Source organism: Bos indicus, chromosome 7, assembly GCF_029378745.1.
Source record: "Bos indicus isolate NIAB-ARS_2022 breed Sahiwal x Tharparkar chromosome 7, NIAB-ARS_B.indTharparkar_mat_pri_1.0, whole genome shotgun sequence".
In the NCBI taxonomy this organism is placed as follows: Eukaryota; Metazoa; Chordata; class Mammalia; order Artiodactyla; family Bovidae; genus Bos; species Bos indicus.
Window position 1 is genome coordinate 18,758,791 of NC_091766.1, and position 16,609 is coordinate 18,775,399.

The 16,609-nt window shown below is 53.2% G+C and overlaps 1 protein-coding gene across 1 annotated transcript in view; it reads left to right on the top strand.

Annotated features, from left to right (window-relative positions):
- PTPRS (protein tyrosine phosphatase receptor type S) overlaps positions 1–16,609 on the top strand; it is a 110,933-nt gene that overhangs the window by 68,732 nt on the left and 25,592 nt on the right. Inside the window, exons 9-12 of the mRNA XM_070793048.1 lie at positions 7,981–8,250; positions 9,117–9,698; positions 10,710–10,843; positions 11,119–11,263. Of these exons, the coding sequence (XP_070649149.1) occupies positions 7,981–8,250; positions 9,117–9,698; positions 10,710–10,843; positions 11,119–11,263 (1,131 nt within the window). The remainder of the gene's footprint in view (positions 1–7,980; positions 8,251–9,116; positions 9,699–10,709; positions 10,844–11,118; positions 11,264–16,609) is intronic.

A 16,609-nucleotide genomic window follows, 5' to 3' on the forward strand; every position in this document is an offset into this window, starting at 1 on the left:
ACCACCTCCCACCTTCCCAGACAACCCAGAAACAGGCATTGGAAGCACAGCTCAATGGACAGCTGACATGTTGAGTTCTTGTTCAGTAGAGCAACATGTCTAAATATGAGAAGTAGCCACCTATAAATGGACCATCCTCCCAAAATGATGCATGCTTGGCACATAGTCAGTGCTCAGAATGATAGCTGTTGTGATGACTTTCTGTGTCCTGACTGGGTACCGATATGGATCCACCCATCGGAAAATGCAGCATGATAGACTTTGGCCAACTACTTGGCCAGTCGTTCTGCCCTAGTGCTATGCCTCCGCCTCATAGGTGATGCTGGCTGCTTCCCCCACCACCTCCCAGACTCCCAGCCTAGTCACAGGCATCTTTTGTCCAGCAATGCAGCATGGTCACTTTCTGAGTACCTACGCATCAGAACTGTGGAATTCTGGAGAAAACCCTGGGGAACTTTGGGCACAGCCCCTCCCTCCCTCTCTCTGCCTCCCCAGCTCTCCCTCTGCCTCTCTCTCTCTCTCAGCTCTCCTTCTGTCTGTCTCTCTCACTTTTGAAACCTTTGGAGACGCTCGCTCCCATCTCCTCTTCCCTCCCTGAGGACAGGCAAGCCTTTGAGAGCCCCATTCTAACCCCAAATAGAAAACCTGCCCCCTATAAAATATCTATTTAGATTTACAGCCACTGGCTCCCAGCTGACTACCCAACATAGATGACATTTGAGAGCTGAGACTAGCCTGTTTGGGGTAACCTTTTCCTCTCACTTGCCCCTCACCTGCCTTCTCTAAACTCCCAGTGATTAAGTTCAGGGCCGAGTTGGCAAGCAGATTTTAGATACAGTAATAGGGGATTTATTTTTCCTGTCTCCTTTTGAATCCAGAGTAAGAGCTGCCAGGCAGAACTCTCCAAAAGATGTAGGAAAGAGGTCTCTCAGCTCCTTTATGAAAGCTGGGTCCCAGTGAATTGAAACTGAGAGGTGGCTGAGGGTCCCTGAAGACCACCTGGACTTTGGGGGCAGTATAGACTAGTGGTGAGAGCACAGACTTTCGACTTGAGGAGACCCAGATTCAAGTCCTGCCTCTGCCCCTTCTTGGCTGTATGACCTTGGGCCGGTCACTTGGTTGCTTGGAGTCCCTATTTGCTCATCTGAACAATAGGAAGAAGCATCAGTATGCCAAGCTCACAGGATAGTTGGGAGGAGTCCATGAGAAAATTACTATTCGTTTATCCGGTGCCCTGTGTCGTGTGTGGCATGTAAGAAATCACAAGGGAGATTGTTGTGAAAATAGGGAAATAGAGTTCAAATAAATGGTCTGAGCAAGTCATTTCCCTTTGGGAGCCTCAGTTTCCCCATCATCTATTTCACAGATACGTCTTTTGAATAAGATGGCTTATGGGAAACTGCTTTGGGAAGAATTGGAGGGCAAAAATTAATTCATTTGCTCAGAGCTCAAGTTTTGCTAATGCTTTTCGGAGCTCAGCCCATGGTCTCATTTTTTCCTGGCTGCAACCTCAATCCCATGAGATCAGTGGTCTCCCCAGATCCACATCTTTCCTCTTACTCCCTGTCACTCCCACAGGAAGTTCCGTGGCCAGAGTGTCAGAATGGGGCAAAAAAAAAAAAAAATGGAGGGAGTGCCAGTGACCCAGTTTGGGTGTTAGGCTACCCTTGCAGATACATACCAGCTCAGCAGAAGAGAAGAGCCACCTAGCATGTTCTGCCCTGAGAGCTATAAGCGTTTACACCGTTGCCAAAGCAACCAGTCCTGGGAATTAGTTGCAAGGAATCCCCACCTTCAACCTAGCTCTTCCTTCAGTTCACAATCTCCAGCTTCTACTGACCCTGGGTGATCCAGGGGGTGGAATATTCAGATTTACCCTTCTCCTAAAGTCAGTTGCTAACATTCAAAGGACCCAAAGTCAGATCCAGGTCCATTTTTTAAAATGCAGCTGGCAGCTGTAATCACAGAACCTCCCTAAGGAAAATGTAGCTCAGAATTACATTCTCCCTGGCTGTTGATTTTCTTTAAAATCATCAGCCTTTAAGGTGTGAATGAGTGGCTGAAGATGGTGTCTTTACCGTTTGGTCTAGTAACATAGCATAATTGAACCCTGGTGCACAGGACCCAGTGAAACGGTGTGCCACCCGCCTGATGACACGGGAAGATGCTAGAGCTGGAGATGCGGGAGAGAACCTTCTACCTGCAAGGGACTTAGGATGTTGTCAGGATTTTAGAAGGAGCCTGATGGGGATAATTTAATGCTGGTTCTCAAATGCTGAACTAAAAGATGGGGACTCAGTATCTGATGCCAGAGGGAGCTCTAGATTGCCCCAGTTTCCAGGTGTTCTTCAGAACCCTTTATCTGCAGCCCATCCCCAGGCCCCTTCAGATCAATTCGCAGCACGGCATTTTGTGGGGCAAATTGTTTTTAAAATTAAATCTCCAGCACCCAAGCCATATAATTGGTAGATATGATCTCCAGGTGTTCCCCTTTCCCCCCTGGCAGCCCCCAGACAGGAGTAGATAGATATTGGGCCTGGAATCACCCATCCCCATGACCTCCTGTATCTCCACAAAGACTACCACTGGGGAATGTTGGCAAGCTCCCCTAGTTCCTGCTGGTCACACCTGGCCATGCCCACCCACCTCATCCTCCACCCCCCAAAGTCCCTGACATGACCTTGGTGGTAGGCAGTGGCAGATCAGAACCCAGCCCTTCTCCTCATCCCACCGTCACCCTGAGGGGAGAGGGGCTCCAGGGGTGGGGAGGCAGGCTGCTTCTCTGTTTGGGCATGGTGGATGGGGGCGGGGGCGGGGCCGTTCCGCAGGAACACTGAGCTCTAGACACCTCTCGCCTGCTGCCTGCCTCACACCCTTTGCATTGCTGTTTCCTCTGTTTTTTGGGGGTGAGGGGGTACATTAGATTACACCTCGTCATTCAGAGAGCCCTGTGTCTCCGGTGGCCGCAGCAAGGGGGCAAGGGGAGTCAGTCAATTGGCAAGACACCGTGCCCCTTTTTGCTAGAACTGGAAAAAAAAAAATTGGGAGACAGTACCAAAAAAAAAAAAAAAAAACCCAATAAAAAAGTATCTGTAGGGCAGTACAATGTCCAGCTCAAAAGGCCGCTGGTCAGCCTGTGGGCCAGGAGTCCAGCCAGGTCCCTCCAGGCCTTGCACTATCTGAGCAGCAGAGGGAGCTGGCAGTGGGAGAGGGGAGGCAGGATGGCACGGGAGGGGGAGAAAGACCACAGGGCAGGCCATGGAGTGGTACCTACCCTCCCTGGGCCATGGGCTGGGGTTCAGTGGAGGGGCTTTGGAGTTAGGCCTTGGACGCCCCTCCCCCTCCCCTGACAGGTGTAATCTAAGCCTGAGTAAACCCCATGGAGGCTGCAGAACTTCTTGGCACCTTCCCCTCCCTTCCCCGTCCTCATTTTGGAGTCTGGAGGAGCACCCAGCAGCTTCTCCCACCCCAAAATGCCCAGCAGATACCCCCGCCCCCACCCCACCCCCTCGGAGCTGCGGCTTGCTGACTCGTTGAGATGTCTGACACTGTTGAGTTCCCTACCTAGTGCTTCAATCAGATCACCTCACTTTTGAGTTTTCCCCCTCCTCACCCTTCCCATCCCCTTCTCCCCTGAACCCCACCTCCCGCCCCCTCCCCACTTTTTTTGGTTTTTGAGTTACTGCCTCTTCCTGCCTGGGGGAGGGGTCGTCTCCCGGTTGCTTTGATGGTTTTTGAGTTGTTTTTCCATGTGAATCGGGGTTTGAAGCGACCCATCCCCCCAACCCGCCACCCCCCCACCACCGCCCACCCTCCTGATCCCCGCACCCACACGGGTCCCCCCCACTGGGACCCCCCCGGCTACTCGGTGACGAGAAGAGCTGGAAACAAGAACCAGCTGGAGCGTGCTGAGGACCAAGGCTGGTGTGGTCCCCTTATAACCTGCCTGGACCCTCCACTCAGGTCGGTAATTGGGGGCGGGGGTCCTGCGGGGCCACTCCGTCCCGTGGGTTCCGCGCCCACCTTACTCTCTAACCTGCACCTCAAGCTTGCAGCCAGGGGTGGAAAAATGATGTGGGTGGGAGTCAGCACCAAACTGGGCAGAACACAGCGTCAGCCACCCGCCCTTGCCGACTGGGAGGATACCCAGAGGCCTTGTGAGGACCCCCTACAGGGGGAGGTTTAAGCCACCTAGTGCTCATGGGCACAGTCCTCCCCTAAGTCATGGCATACCAGCCCTCTTCTTGCAGCACACCCTTAGAAACCAATGGGGTGGGCGAGAAAGCAAGTGGGCAAAGTGTCTTAGGTGTCAGCCTTTACAGCGTATTGGCAGATCCGTTTAATTGATGGCTGCCGGCCATGCTGGGGATTTGTGAGCACCAAAATTACATTTGTTGATAAATGCCCTCCCACACTTAACTGACTTATAATTAACAACCCTGTATGGCAAGTCTTTTACATGTTCAAGATGTTTGCCTTGTGTCTACTTCTGAAAAGTGTTAGAGGTACCTTCCAAATTATGACACTCCTAAAGGAAGGCATTTTAAGATAAGATCAGATGTGAGCAGGGTCTTTGGGGTGTGATGTTGAGTTCTACACAGGGATAAATCTGGCTCCTACTTAATCTTTAAATCCTAAAGCTAGCTTTCAGTCCTTTTAATGTTCCAGTAATCCCTTTCGGTATAAACCTTTTACTGATGGCTTCTGGACATTTATTATGATGGCTGCTGGATATTATTCAACTGGTGATTATTTAGTTGACAGATGTATATAGGTGAGGTACTTTTGCCCTCTTTGGTATCCCCAGAGGGTAAGGACACAAGTGTGAAAGAACCAAGAAGGGACACGTGGCTATATAATTCTTGCTAATTACCATGGTAAGAGAAGGCTCACTTTATCTGGGAGGTAGGGGGTCAGGCATACTGGGTTTTGAGCTCTGGCCCTACCACTTCCTTTCTTTGTGTCTTCCAGCTAGCCCTAGTTCCTCTCTGGGCCTCCACTGCCTCATCCACAAAATGGGTACAAGGTCATTGGCCTCTCAGTTGGGAGGGATTCAACAGATATTCTTCCTATTGCTTTTTTTAAAAAACAAAAAACAACTCTGATTCATCCTGAAACCTCCTTAATGTTAAACATCTCATTGATCTTTCCAGCACCCTGGAAGACCAGAGGGAACTTCACTGGCCCCATGCCCAGGCTGAGCACCTACTATGGTGCTGGGCACTGCCCCAGTCGGCTTAATGACCTCAGCATATCACTGATGGCCTCCATTTCACAGAGGAGGAAACTGAGGCTCCCAGAGGATGAGGGCCCCTTCCCAAGGCCACAGGGCTATGCAACCTCATCAGCCCCCCACCCCAGCCTGGGCAGGTTTTCCTGAGGCCTTGAGGGGAGCACCTTGAACTGTGTGATTAGACTGATGTGGTCTCTGTTCAGCTCTAAACAAGCAGCAGGGAGAGTGTCACTGAGAAGTGGGGCTCCCTGTGGCTGGGTTGTTTTGCTCTGAAGGTTCTTTTGCCTATGAGGCTCTCACCTCTGAGGCCACCTTGAGCCTCTACCAGGGCCCTTGGGTGCTGGGTGGGGAGGCCAGATGCTGTGTTCTGCCAGGGTTGGGGGGGTACCTTCCCGGGGAAGCCACAGCCCTCCTCCTTTCAGACCCCGATTTTCAGCCCCACACCCATTCCATGTTTTTTTTTTTCTTCTTGCTTTTTGGGTATTTTGTTTTAGAGGGTTTTTTTGTTTTGTGTTTTGAATTATGCCCCCACCCCACTTTGGTTTTTCATTTGTTTCTCCTGGTTTTGTTTTGGACGTCAGTGCCGTTTTCTGTCCTTGATTAATTAGCTCCCCCACGCTCATCCCCCATCGTGTTCTGTTTCCATGACAACGCAGCGTTTGGGCATCCCACTCGTGCCTCGCTGTGGATGCCGGCGGCTGGCCTGGACCGCGTCCGCTGGCTGGCCGGACCCCCCCATTCTCCCAACTCCTCCCGCCCTCCTCCCAGCCCTGCCAGAAAGCTGCCCCCTATCTCAGCGCCCTACCCCGCCGCCCCTCATTCCCTAGTCTGTCTGCATGGCCCCTCTGTCTCCCCTCCCCCCATTCCGCTCCTCTGCTGACACCTTCCAGCTCCTCCATCCTGTCTCCAACGTGACTCTGGACTTTTCGTGGGGCTTCTTTTTCTGAAGGGCTGCCAGCTTTCTTGGTCCTCCCTCCCGCCCCCACAGAGCTCCCCTTCTTCTTCACCTCCTGCTGGAATTCAGGGAACAAGGCTTGAGATTTTTCAGCTCGGAACCCATGCCAAGAGAGAGGAAACAGGGCTGCCTCCCTTTGCCCCTGGAGCCCCCTCCTCTGTAGGACAGGCCAGACCCCTCCAGCACGAGCCCCAGTTTCATGTGAAAGTTACTTTGTGGTCCTGTTTAGCCTTGCTGAGCCTCCAGGCAGTCATCCCTACAGTTTGAGACAAGATTCGTTGACCTGCCCGAAGCTGGGGGCATATCCATGTGGTTTCCTGAAGCCAGGGATAACTTTGATCCAGCTAGAAGGGTTTACCAGTTGACCCAAGTCCTTTCCCCTACAGGGCTACATTTCCCATGGGGCAGCTGTGCCCTTTGGCAGTTTAGATGCCCATTCATGCCCACCTCTTCCCCCCCTACACACCCAACCCAGAAACCCATCCAGCTTCCGAAAATGGAGCCCCCCGAAATGCATCCTGCTGCCTTCATGGTCTGCGAGATTGGGACAGAAGGCTGCATTCGCTTTCCTGCTAAGAAATGCACAGGACCTGTCCCTGTTTCTCAGCGTTCAAGTTCATTCCCTCGTTTATGATTCTGATTATTATTAATATCCTACTTATTATTCTGCCAGGGCTGTGATGTGACAATGTGACGTGTCACATTGGGTCACATCCGCTAGAATTAATATGCAGCATTGAAGTGGGCCCCTTCCCCCTCCTTTCTCTCTCTACCCCTCCCTGTCTGTCCTGTTTTCTCTCTTTCTCTCTTCTCTCTGATTCCCCCCATGACTGTGCACTAAAGGCCCCTGAGATCCAGGCCTCTTCGCATTACCCTTCTCTCTCTTCCACTTTCTGCCTCTTCCTCTCTCTCTCTCTCTTTCTCTTTAAACCTCTCTCAACCAACCAACCTATTTTGCATGCTGTTTGTGATTCTGAGAGCTGCATCTATCAATGGAAACTTGTCAGATTCGACAGAAGCTTTTAGAAGGGTTTCTATACCCCCAAAACCACAAAAATTTCATTAGAGTTTCTCATCTTTTCCTGGAGGGCCCCCCTGGGGAAGTGGGCGGGGACCCCGGGTCACCAGGGCGAGTGGAGATGGGAGGGCCCCACATCCTGGTCCCCTCTGCCTGCTGCCCCAGCTCTTCCCATGACCTCCTGTGCCCTCACCCCTCCCATGTGACCTTCCCAGAGCATCCCCCCTCCCCGGCCCCCACAGCCCCAGTCTTCTGAAGTTCCTCTGAGCCGGCAGAGGGGCTGCTCCCTGAAGCCACGTCTGTCAGCAAAGATGAGAAACCACTGATAAATTTTTGTGTTCTAACTGTGCTGTGGACCAGCCACTTTGGTCTCTGAAACCCTGTTGCTATGGAATAATGCTTCATGTCTCTTTTATTATATATCGATACCTCTCTCTATATATTGTTTGTGAAATTACCTTCCTTTGAAGTTTTGGTTTCTTTGTGTTGGAATTTGTTTTTTTAATTTGTTTCTTTTTTTGTTGTTATTTTCTTTCATTTGGAAGAAAAAAAAATTTTTGACTGGGGGGAAAGAAACAGCCCTGTTTATATTTAAATTGTTTTCCACTTTTTTTTTCCTTTTTTTCTTTCTTTCCTTCTTCCTTTCTTTCTTTCCTCCTGCTTTTCTTTCTTTTCTCCTCTGCATTCCGTCTACCCATCCCCCCCAACCCTGTGCATCTCCCTCCCACCACCACCCTCCTCCCCCCGCATCTCCCACCCACCCCACTCCCCCAGTCCGCCGCGTGGCACCACGGTTCTCCATCTTGCCCATGAGCCACGAGATCATGCCAGGTGGCAACGTGAACATCACCTGCGTGGCCGTGGGCTCACCCATGCCATACGTCAAGTGGATGCAGGGGGCCGAGGACCTGACGCCCGAGGATGACATGCCCGTGGGCCGGAACGTGCTGGAACTCACAGACGTGAAGGACTCTGCCAACTACACATGCGTGGCCATGTCCAGCCTGGGCGTCATCGAGGCCGTGGCCCAGATCACAGTGAAATGTAAGCAGGGGCCGTGGGAGAGGCAAATCATCCCTGTACCTCAGGTGTAGGTGGGGCATAATGGTCGAAAAACTTCTGAGTTACTCTTCTGGCTTCAGTCATTCCTGGCTGTGAATAGGACAGTCAACAAATATTTACTGATGACAAATTATTGTGGGCCTGGCCCCATGGAATGAGACCCAATCTTGTTCTACTGAGCTCACAGTCCAAAGTGGGTGATACCATGTAGCCTGGCAATTATGATGCATGCTGATTAGGGCAGTGATAGGGGCCATGGAGCACCACTCAGACCACCAGAATAAAGGTGCCAGTTCCCAGGAAAGCTTAATCAGGGGAAGACTAAAAGTTGAACAGGAATGAGCCAAAACAGATGGAGAACATATCTAAGAAAAGGAAATAGCCTGTGTAAAACTCAGAGAGATGGAGCACTGGGGAGTAGGGAGGGATTACTGACTCGATGTCTCAAGTTTGTGGTGAAACTCAGAGGAGGGTGCCCCCAGATATTTTTTCTAGCTTTGGAACAGGGGCCAGCAGACTACAGTCCATGGACTGAATCTGGCCCTCCACTTGTTTTTATAAATAAAGTTTTATTGACACCTGCCCATTTGCTCACAGCTGGCTTGTGGCAGCTTTTGGGCTACCATGACAGAGCTGAGTAATTCTTAGCACAGAAGCAGCCACCAGCAATGCATAAGCCATATGCCTTGCCAATACCTGCTATAGATGGTAGGCTAGGGGTCATTAAGACAGGGATTACCACCAAAGAAATGATGGCTCTGAGAGGGCAGTCATGTGACTAAAAGTTACACAGCCTTGAAGGTTCACAGCCAGTATGCCTGACATGTGACCTTGCCTCCCACCCACAGCTCTCCCCAAAGCCCCCGGGACTCCGGTGGTGACAGAGAACACAGCCACCAGCATCACCATCACATGGGACTCAGGCAACCCAGACCCTGTGTCCTACTACGTCATTGAATATAAATCCAAGAGCCAGGATGGGCCGTACCAGATCAAAGAGGACATCACCACCACGCGTTACAGCATTGGTGGTCTGAGCCCCAACTCGGAGTATGAGATCTGGGTGTCGGCCGTCAACTCTATCGGCCAGGGTCCGCCCAGCGAGTCAGTGGTCACCCGCACCGGCGAGCAGGCCCCCGCCAGCGCGCCGAGGAACGTGCAGGCCCGCATGCTTAGTGCCACCACCATGATCATCCAGTGGGAGGAGCCGGTGGAACCCAATGGCCTGATCCGGGGCTACCGGATCTATTACACCATGGAGCCGGAGCACCCCGTGGGCAACTGGCAGAAGCACAACGTGGACGACAGCCTGCTGACCACTGTGGGCAGCCTTCTGGAGGACGAAACATACACGGTGCGCGTGCTGGCCTTCACCTCCGTGGGCGACGGGCCCCTCTCGGACCCCATCCAGGTCAAGACTCAGCAGGGAGGTGAGTTGCCTGCGTGATGCACGACTTCTGGGGGATGGGAGGACGGAAGGATGTGGGACCCACGCCCCATGAGGCAGTAGGAGGCAGCCATACGGTGATGTGCCTCTGAGCACACAGAGGAGGCCATCTTACCTGGAAGCCACCACGAGTTTATTTGGCCTTTTTCAAGTATTTTCACGCTGGTGTCGCAATGCAGGAGGGTGTCCTTGAAAACCCAGATTTCTGGCTACCCTTGGAAAAGCCGATCTGGCAAGCCCACACACAGGGCTACAGTTGGTAGGGATGTATCTGAGAAAAGGGGTGTGGCCTCCGCTGGCCTCCCTCTCCTTTGTTATGCCCCTCCCTCATCCATCTCTGAGTTTGAGAACCTGGGTTTGCTGCTCTCACTAGAGCGATCCCTGCCCACTGGATCACTGAAATAACAAAGTATGTTAACCCAAAGTCCTGAAGGCAGGTCTCTCACAGTGCGGGTGAGGGACGGGGGGTAGGGGTGTGCAACATGTAGGTGCCTGGGCCCCAGCTCTCCATGGGTTTCTGGGCTTGGGAACCTCGAGTCCAGGAAGAGTCAGACCACTGCTCAAGCGAAGGGACAGGAGGTTTGGAATTCTGCAGCCATAGAACAGACACAGGGTGGATCTATATTTTCAGTTACGGGCCCCACCAATTTTCTGTTGAATTGAGGGCAGAGGGTGGATGCTGGGGTGCAATGAAAAGGGGATTTTTTTTTTAATGTTTTCCCATTGGCAGCAGAGAGGATGGGGGAGTTGGGGTGGGCGGCTGACAACAACAGGCCCACAGGGGGCTGTCCTGGGAAAAGAAGAGAAATGAGAACAGTGGAGAACATACCAGGAGCATCCAGAACCTCATAACCCTTCTTGTTAGGGCAGTGCTAAGCTTTAGGGAGCTCTTTTGGGGGAGTGTGGGAACCTTGAAGGTTGGGTACCCTATGCTGGTGGACCGCCTCCCCAGCCTCTCCTCGATGATACCAGCCCTCTCGCCTCTCACCCACAGTGCCCGGCCAGCCCATGAACTTCCGGGCTGAGGCCAAGTCAGAGACGAGCATCGGGCTCTCCTGGAGCCCCCCGCGGCAGGAGAGCATCATCAAATACGAGCTCCTCTACCGGGAAGGCGACCACGGCAGAGAGGTGCGTGGGTGGCGTTGGGGAGCGGATGGCACTCGTCCCCTCTCCCCTCCCCAAGCACCCGCTCTGGGCGGCTCTCCTGTCTTGCCCACTCGGTGCCTGAATCTCTCTCTTCCTCCTTCTCTTTGCCCTGTCCCTTGCTACATTTTCCACCTCTCTTTTCTCCATCTCCATCACTCTCGGTCTGTGTCTCTCTGTCTCCCTGATGTGTCTGTCTGTCTGTCTGTCTCTGTCTGTCTCTCTCCCCATCCGGGTCTCTCTCCTCGCCCCTCCCCCAGGTCGCGAGGACCTTCGACCCGGCCACGGCCTTCGTGGTGGATGACCTGAAACCCAACACGGAGTACGCCTTTCGCCTGGCGGCGCGCTCCCCACAGGGCCTGGGCGCCTTCACCTCGGTGGTGCGGCAGCGCACGCTGCAGTCCAGTAGGTGTCTCTTGGACCCCGCCCTGACCTGCGGGGGGGACCTGGCCGGCGCCTGTGCACTGACCCGGGCGGGGCCTGCGCAAGGGTGGGAGGCGCTTTGGCCCATCCCACCTCGCTCCTCCGCCTCGGGCGCACGAGAATCCTCGCTGAGCCCCAGTTCGCCCGCCGCTGCAGTGAGGGGCTCGCTCGTGGACCCCGCAGGCCTCAGTTTCTCCATCTCCCCTGGGGACAGCCATGGCCAGTTTGACTGATGGCACCTTCTCTCTCCCCTGCCTCTCCTGGGTTTGGGGCTTGTGGAATAATGGCCACGTTGCACCCATTTCACAGGCGTTTGGAGGGGTCCATGAGACAGTCGCAGCGTGCACCCCATCCTTGCCAGAGAGCAGAGGATGCAGAGAAGACCCCACCTCCCCAAACTGCCCTTCTTGGCCCCCAAACAGGGGTCCCCATTGGCGGGGGCTGGGGTGGGGGCAGTCAGAACTGATGCCTGGTCCTGGGGGGAGTGCAAGGCTATCCAAAACATAGGGTTCTCGAATTCCTGGAGTTCTTTGCTGTGCCCGCCCGGCCTCCCTGTCACAGAAAGTCACCTTTTGGACAGAACACTGCAGCTGGCTCTGGGCCACACCGTGGCCCCTGCCACACTCTGCACCCCCTCCCCACCTGCTGAGCTCAGGGCCGAGGCCGGCCCCTCCTCCCGCCGCCTCCTTGCCTCCCCCTCCTCCCTCTGCTCCTTCCTCTCTGCTCAGTCTGGCCCAGGTGGCCCCCGCCGTGGCCCCCTCCTTCTCCTCCCCCTGTTCAGTCAGTCATGGGGGTAGCTACCCCAAGCCTATGTTCCGGAAGCCGCCTTGGTGTTCAAACCTTCAGGCAACCCCTAGGCGTGTGCGCACAGGGGGTCACGGGTCAGTCGAGAGACGGCAACTCCGGCCAGAGAGTCTGAGCCGCTGGAATCAGGGGCTTCCTCGGAGACAGCACCCCGCCCCTCCTCTGCCCCCTACCCTCCTCCCCGCCCTTCTGGGGCCCAGCCGAGCGCTCCGCAACTCACAGGCGTGTTTGTGCGTGAGGCGATCAGTGAGGGTGTCCTGTGGCTTGGGCAGCCACGTGAGAGACCGGCACAGGTGCCGCGAAGGTGAGTACACGCTGGTCTCCAGCGAGTTCACAAAAACGGCCCACCCTGCGTGCACCCGCTAGCCTGTGCCAGTGTGCTGGGCTGTGCAGACAGTCCAGAGCCCAAATTCAGCCCCTAAACTCTTCACCTCGCTGCCACTGCTGAGAGGCACGCCTGTCAAGGAACCGGGAACCTGGAACCATGCCCCTCCCCAATGTGCGCGTCCACGCCACTCCGCCCCCTCCCGAGAAGTCACGCAGGTTGGGCCGGATTGTGAAGGAGGCGGCCGCCAAGGTCGTCAAGAAAGCGGTTTGGCCCATCCACACAAACCTCCGGGGCGGCCCAGGGCAGGGAGTGGGGGAGAAGGGACTCCCCACTTTGCACCCCAAGACGGTTGGGGCGCAAGAGAACTGGCAGCCAAGACGCAGGGCCAGGCGTATGCCCCCCCCTCCGCGGGGAGTGCGGGCTTCTTAGGCTGAACTCAAGGGTAGGTGGAGGCCAGACCACTCAGCCGTGGGTCTCCCCAGACACCGTCCCACCTTCCCGCCTTGTCAGCACCAGCCTGGAAATGCAGCGTGCCCACACTGGGGCCAGAGCAGGGCTGCACGCCCCACTTGCGGCCGGAGACCCACCCAGAGCTCGGTCTGGCCTTGTAGGTCAGCACTCCGCCATTCCCTCCCTCGTAAGAAAGTCTTGTAAGTTAGCAGTTGAAGAGTGGAAGGTAGGTAACCAGACTGGGAGTTTTCTGGAAGGCGTCTTTCTTTCTTTTATTATGGTTTTTCTCATCACCACCACCATCATGGTTGTTTCTTCTTTCGTTACGGTTTTGGTTTTGTTTTTCCTCCCTCTTTCTCAGCGAATCCATTCCTTCCAGCACATTTCTCAGTTGTTTTTTCTGCTCCTGCCTGACTCCCTGCTCCCCTGGGCACTTTTGGTTGGGGTGGCTGGTCAAGAAATGGGGGGAGGGGCCCCCAAGTGTCTAGCTCTGCAAGAAGGAACTCCAGTGTTTCTCTTTAAGTGAGTCCAGAGAGTCATTCTGGCTGCAATAAGTCATTTGAGTGGCCTCTGGGGTCTCAGGTGGCCTGATTGATGGCTTTGAGGACAGAGGCCTCTGATTCATCTCTGTGTCCCAGATCTTGGCAGGGGGTGTGCACAGAGTAAGTGGTCTATAAACACACATGATGAATAGTTGGGGCTGGTGAAGGTTCTATGTACCTTGACCTCAAGCCAGTGACCTCTCTGAGCTGCCCAGGATGGGAGGCAGACTCGAGTCATGGGCATTTGAGGGGGTGTGACTCCAGGCATCCTTGACTGGCCTGAGCTGATAAACACACTGGCTGAGTTCTGAATTCCCAGCTGCAACCAAAACAGCCTGTGGACAGCTGCTGAGCCTGTTTTCAAGTCCTGGCTCTTACCACATGCCCTAAGGGCAGGCCACTTGCCTTTTCTGGCCCTCAGTTTCCTCACCTGTAAAATAGGGCCTGGCACCCAGTGGGTACACAATCAACAATAATACCAGGCAGCCCAGTGGGCTTTGAAACCCGTTTCCCAGGAACGTAGGGTGGGAGTGGAGGGGGGCTACTTCTGGCCGCCTAAGGAGTTGTGAGAATTAAATGAGGCACAATCAGTGGGCCACATTTTGAGTCTGTAAAAGGCCTAGACTGCTGGGCGTGCAGAAGATGCTTAGAATGTGAGGTTTATTATTAGTAATGGTTTTAACACAGGGCCTGGCCCCTAGTGGGTGCTCAGCACGTGGAGACTATTACTGATATTCTATAAAGCCCTGAACACACACAGTTGGTGCTTAATGCATGAGAAGTATCGCTGTTGTTTATCAAAGCCCTTAACAAGCTGCCTGGCACACAGTAGGTGCTCCATAAATGCAGCAGCTGTTTTCAGTCTAAATATGGATTGACAAGGTGCTGGGCCCAGAGTTGGCACTCCATGAATGGAGACTATTAATAGTTTGTTACAGGCTCAACCTGGTCCCAGGCACACAGTAGGTCCTCGAAACATGGGGGCTAGGATGATCACTCTGCAAAACCCTTGGCCCAATGGCTGGCATCCATATGTGCTCGATAAATGGCCTGGTGCTGGGCACATAGTAGGTGGTCAGATGGAAGCTACTGTCAGTCTGGAAAGACCTGGCATGGTGTCGGGCAGTTTTTGTCACACACGTGAAGAGCTCTGCAAGGTTCTTGGCTCTGTGTGTGTAAACAGTAGGTCTTCAACAAATTAGAACTATACCATCTTTATATAGGGCCATCAACACAGTGCTTGACACATAGTAGGTGCTTAAATTGTGGAGATTATACTGTTATCCAGTAGTAACAGGGCCTGACACATAGTAGGTGCCTAAGAGATGAGAACTATGAATGTTCTACAAGGCCCTTCATACAGTACCTAGCACATAGTAGGTACTAATACGTGGAAACTTTTTCTTTTTCCGTAAAGGCCTTAGCACGGGGCCTGGCATGCAGTAGGCACTGCCTAAATGGCAACGGCTACATTTATCATCAGAGGGCTGTTAAAAGACCAGCCTACAGTAGGTGCTCAATAAATGAGACATACTGTTGATCAGTAATGGGCTTAGGGTAGCATCAGGTGCACAGTAGGGGCTCAGAAGAACCATGAGTTATTAAAAAATTGGCACACAGTAGGTGCTAAATATGGCACACAGTAAATGCTAAATATGAGCTGTGTTACCTATAAAGCTCTAGCCCCCGGGCCATCAGAGTAGGCATCTAATACACAGGGACTTTTATTATTACTCTGTATATCCCCTGGCATGCTACCTGGCACACAGTAGGTACTGAAGATTCAGGCATTGTTTTCTTTGCAAGTGAGGCCAAGGAGTAACCATTGGGGTGCCCTCCAGGGTTTCTGGCAGTACAGGTTTTCAGTAAATGGATCCTCCTATTATTAACCTATGAAGCTTTTAGAGACACTCCTAGCACATAGTAGGTGCCCAGTAAGTGGGGCTTTCACTGCTGTTCCCTGGGCACGTAGTAGGTGTTCAGTAAACTATTGTTAACTGTTATTCCATCATTGGTGCTGTGCCCAGCATATAAGTAAGTGGAGCTTTTGCTCTTCATCAGGCACGGTACCTGGTACACAGCAGGTGTGCAATAAACATTTTACTTTTATTCTGTAAAGCCCTTGGTGTGGTGCTTGGCACATAGTAGGAGTTCAATAAGTACATGTTTTAACTGTTGTTTGGTGAAACCCTTGGCACTGTACCTGGAATGTACTGTGAGCGTGCTAAGTCTCAGTCAGGTTCGACTCTTTGCGACCCCCTGGACTGTAGCCCACCACGCTCCTCTTGCCGGATTTTCCCGGCAAGAATCCTGGAGTGGGTTGCCATGCCATCCCCCAGGGGATGTGCCCGACCCAGGGAGAGAACCCGCGTCTCATGTCTCCTGTATTGGCAGGCAGGTTCTCTACCACTAGCACCACCTGGGAAGCCCTGACATATAGTGACTGAATTAACAGGGCTATAAAGCTTTGGTACCTGGCATGGCAGCTGGTACATAGTGCCCAGTAGATGAAGCTTTTATTGCTATTCCTTTGTCACAGTGCTCAGCACACAGTGGGTGCTAAGTAGATACATACATTTACTGTTATTCTATCCCTGTGCTATGCCTGGCATACAGTAGGTGTTGAGTAAATACGAACACTTACTTTTAACTCTGCAAAGCCCTTGACATTGTACCTAGCGTGTAGCAGGGGCTCAGTAAATAGATGTTCTTACTGTTACTCTGCAAAGCCCTTGGCACTGTGCCTGGCACATAGTAAGTGCCCACTTAATGAAGCTTTTATTGTTTTTCCACTGGCACAGTCCTCAGCACACAGTAGGCCTTCAATAGATAAGTACCTTAACTGTCATTCCATCCCTGGTGCTTTCCCTGGCACACAGGAGGTGTTGAATGAATAAGTACAGAGTTGCTGTTATTTTGTGACCGGCAGATAGTTGGTGCCCAATAAATGGCGCAAACTGCTGTGTCAGTTGTCACCACGCCTGGCACATAGTAGGTGCCCAGTAAATAGGACTTTCCCTGCTGTTCCCCTTGGCCTACTGCACTGCACATGTGTGTGCTCTGTGGGAACTGTGGTTCCCCTGTCCCTAAGACCTACTGTGTGCCAGGCACAGCCCTGTATGCTGGACGCAGCCTTCTTGGCCAGCCCTCCCCGCGCCCGGCCCCGCCCACCCGCCCATCTCACCTTTGGTTGACACCCACTTC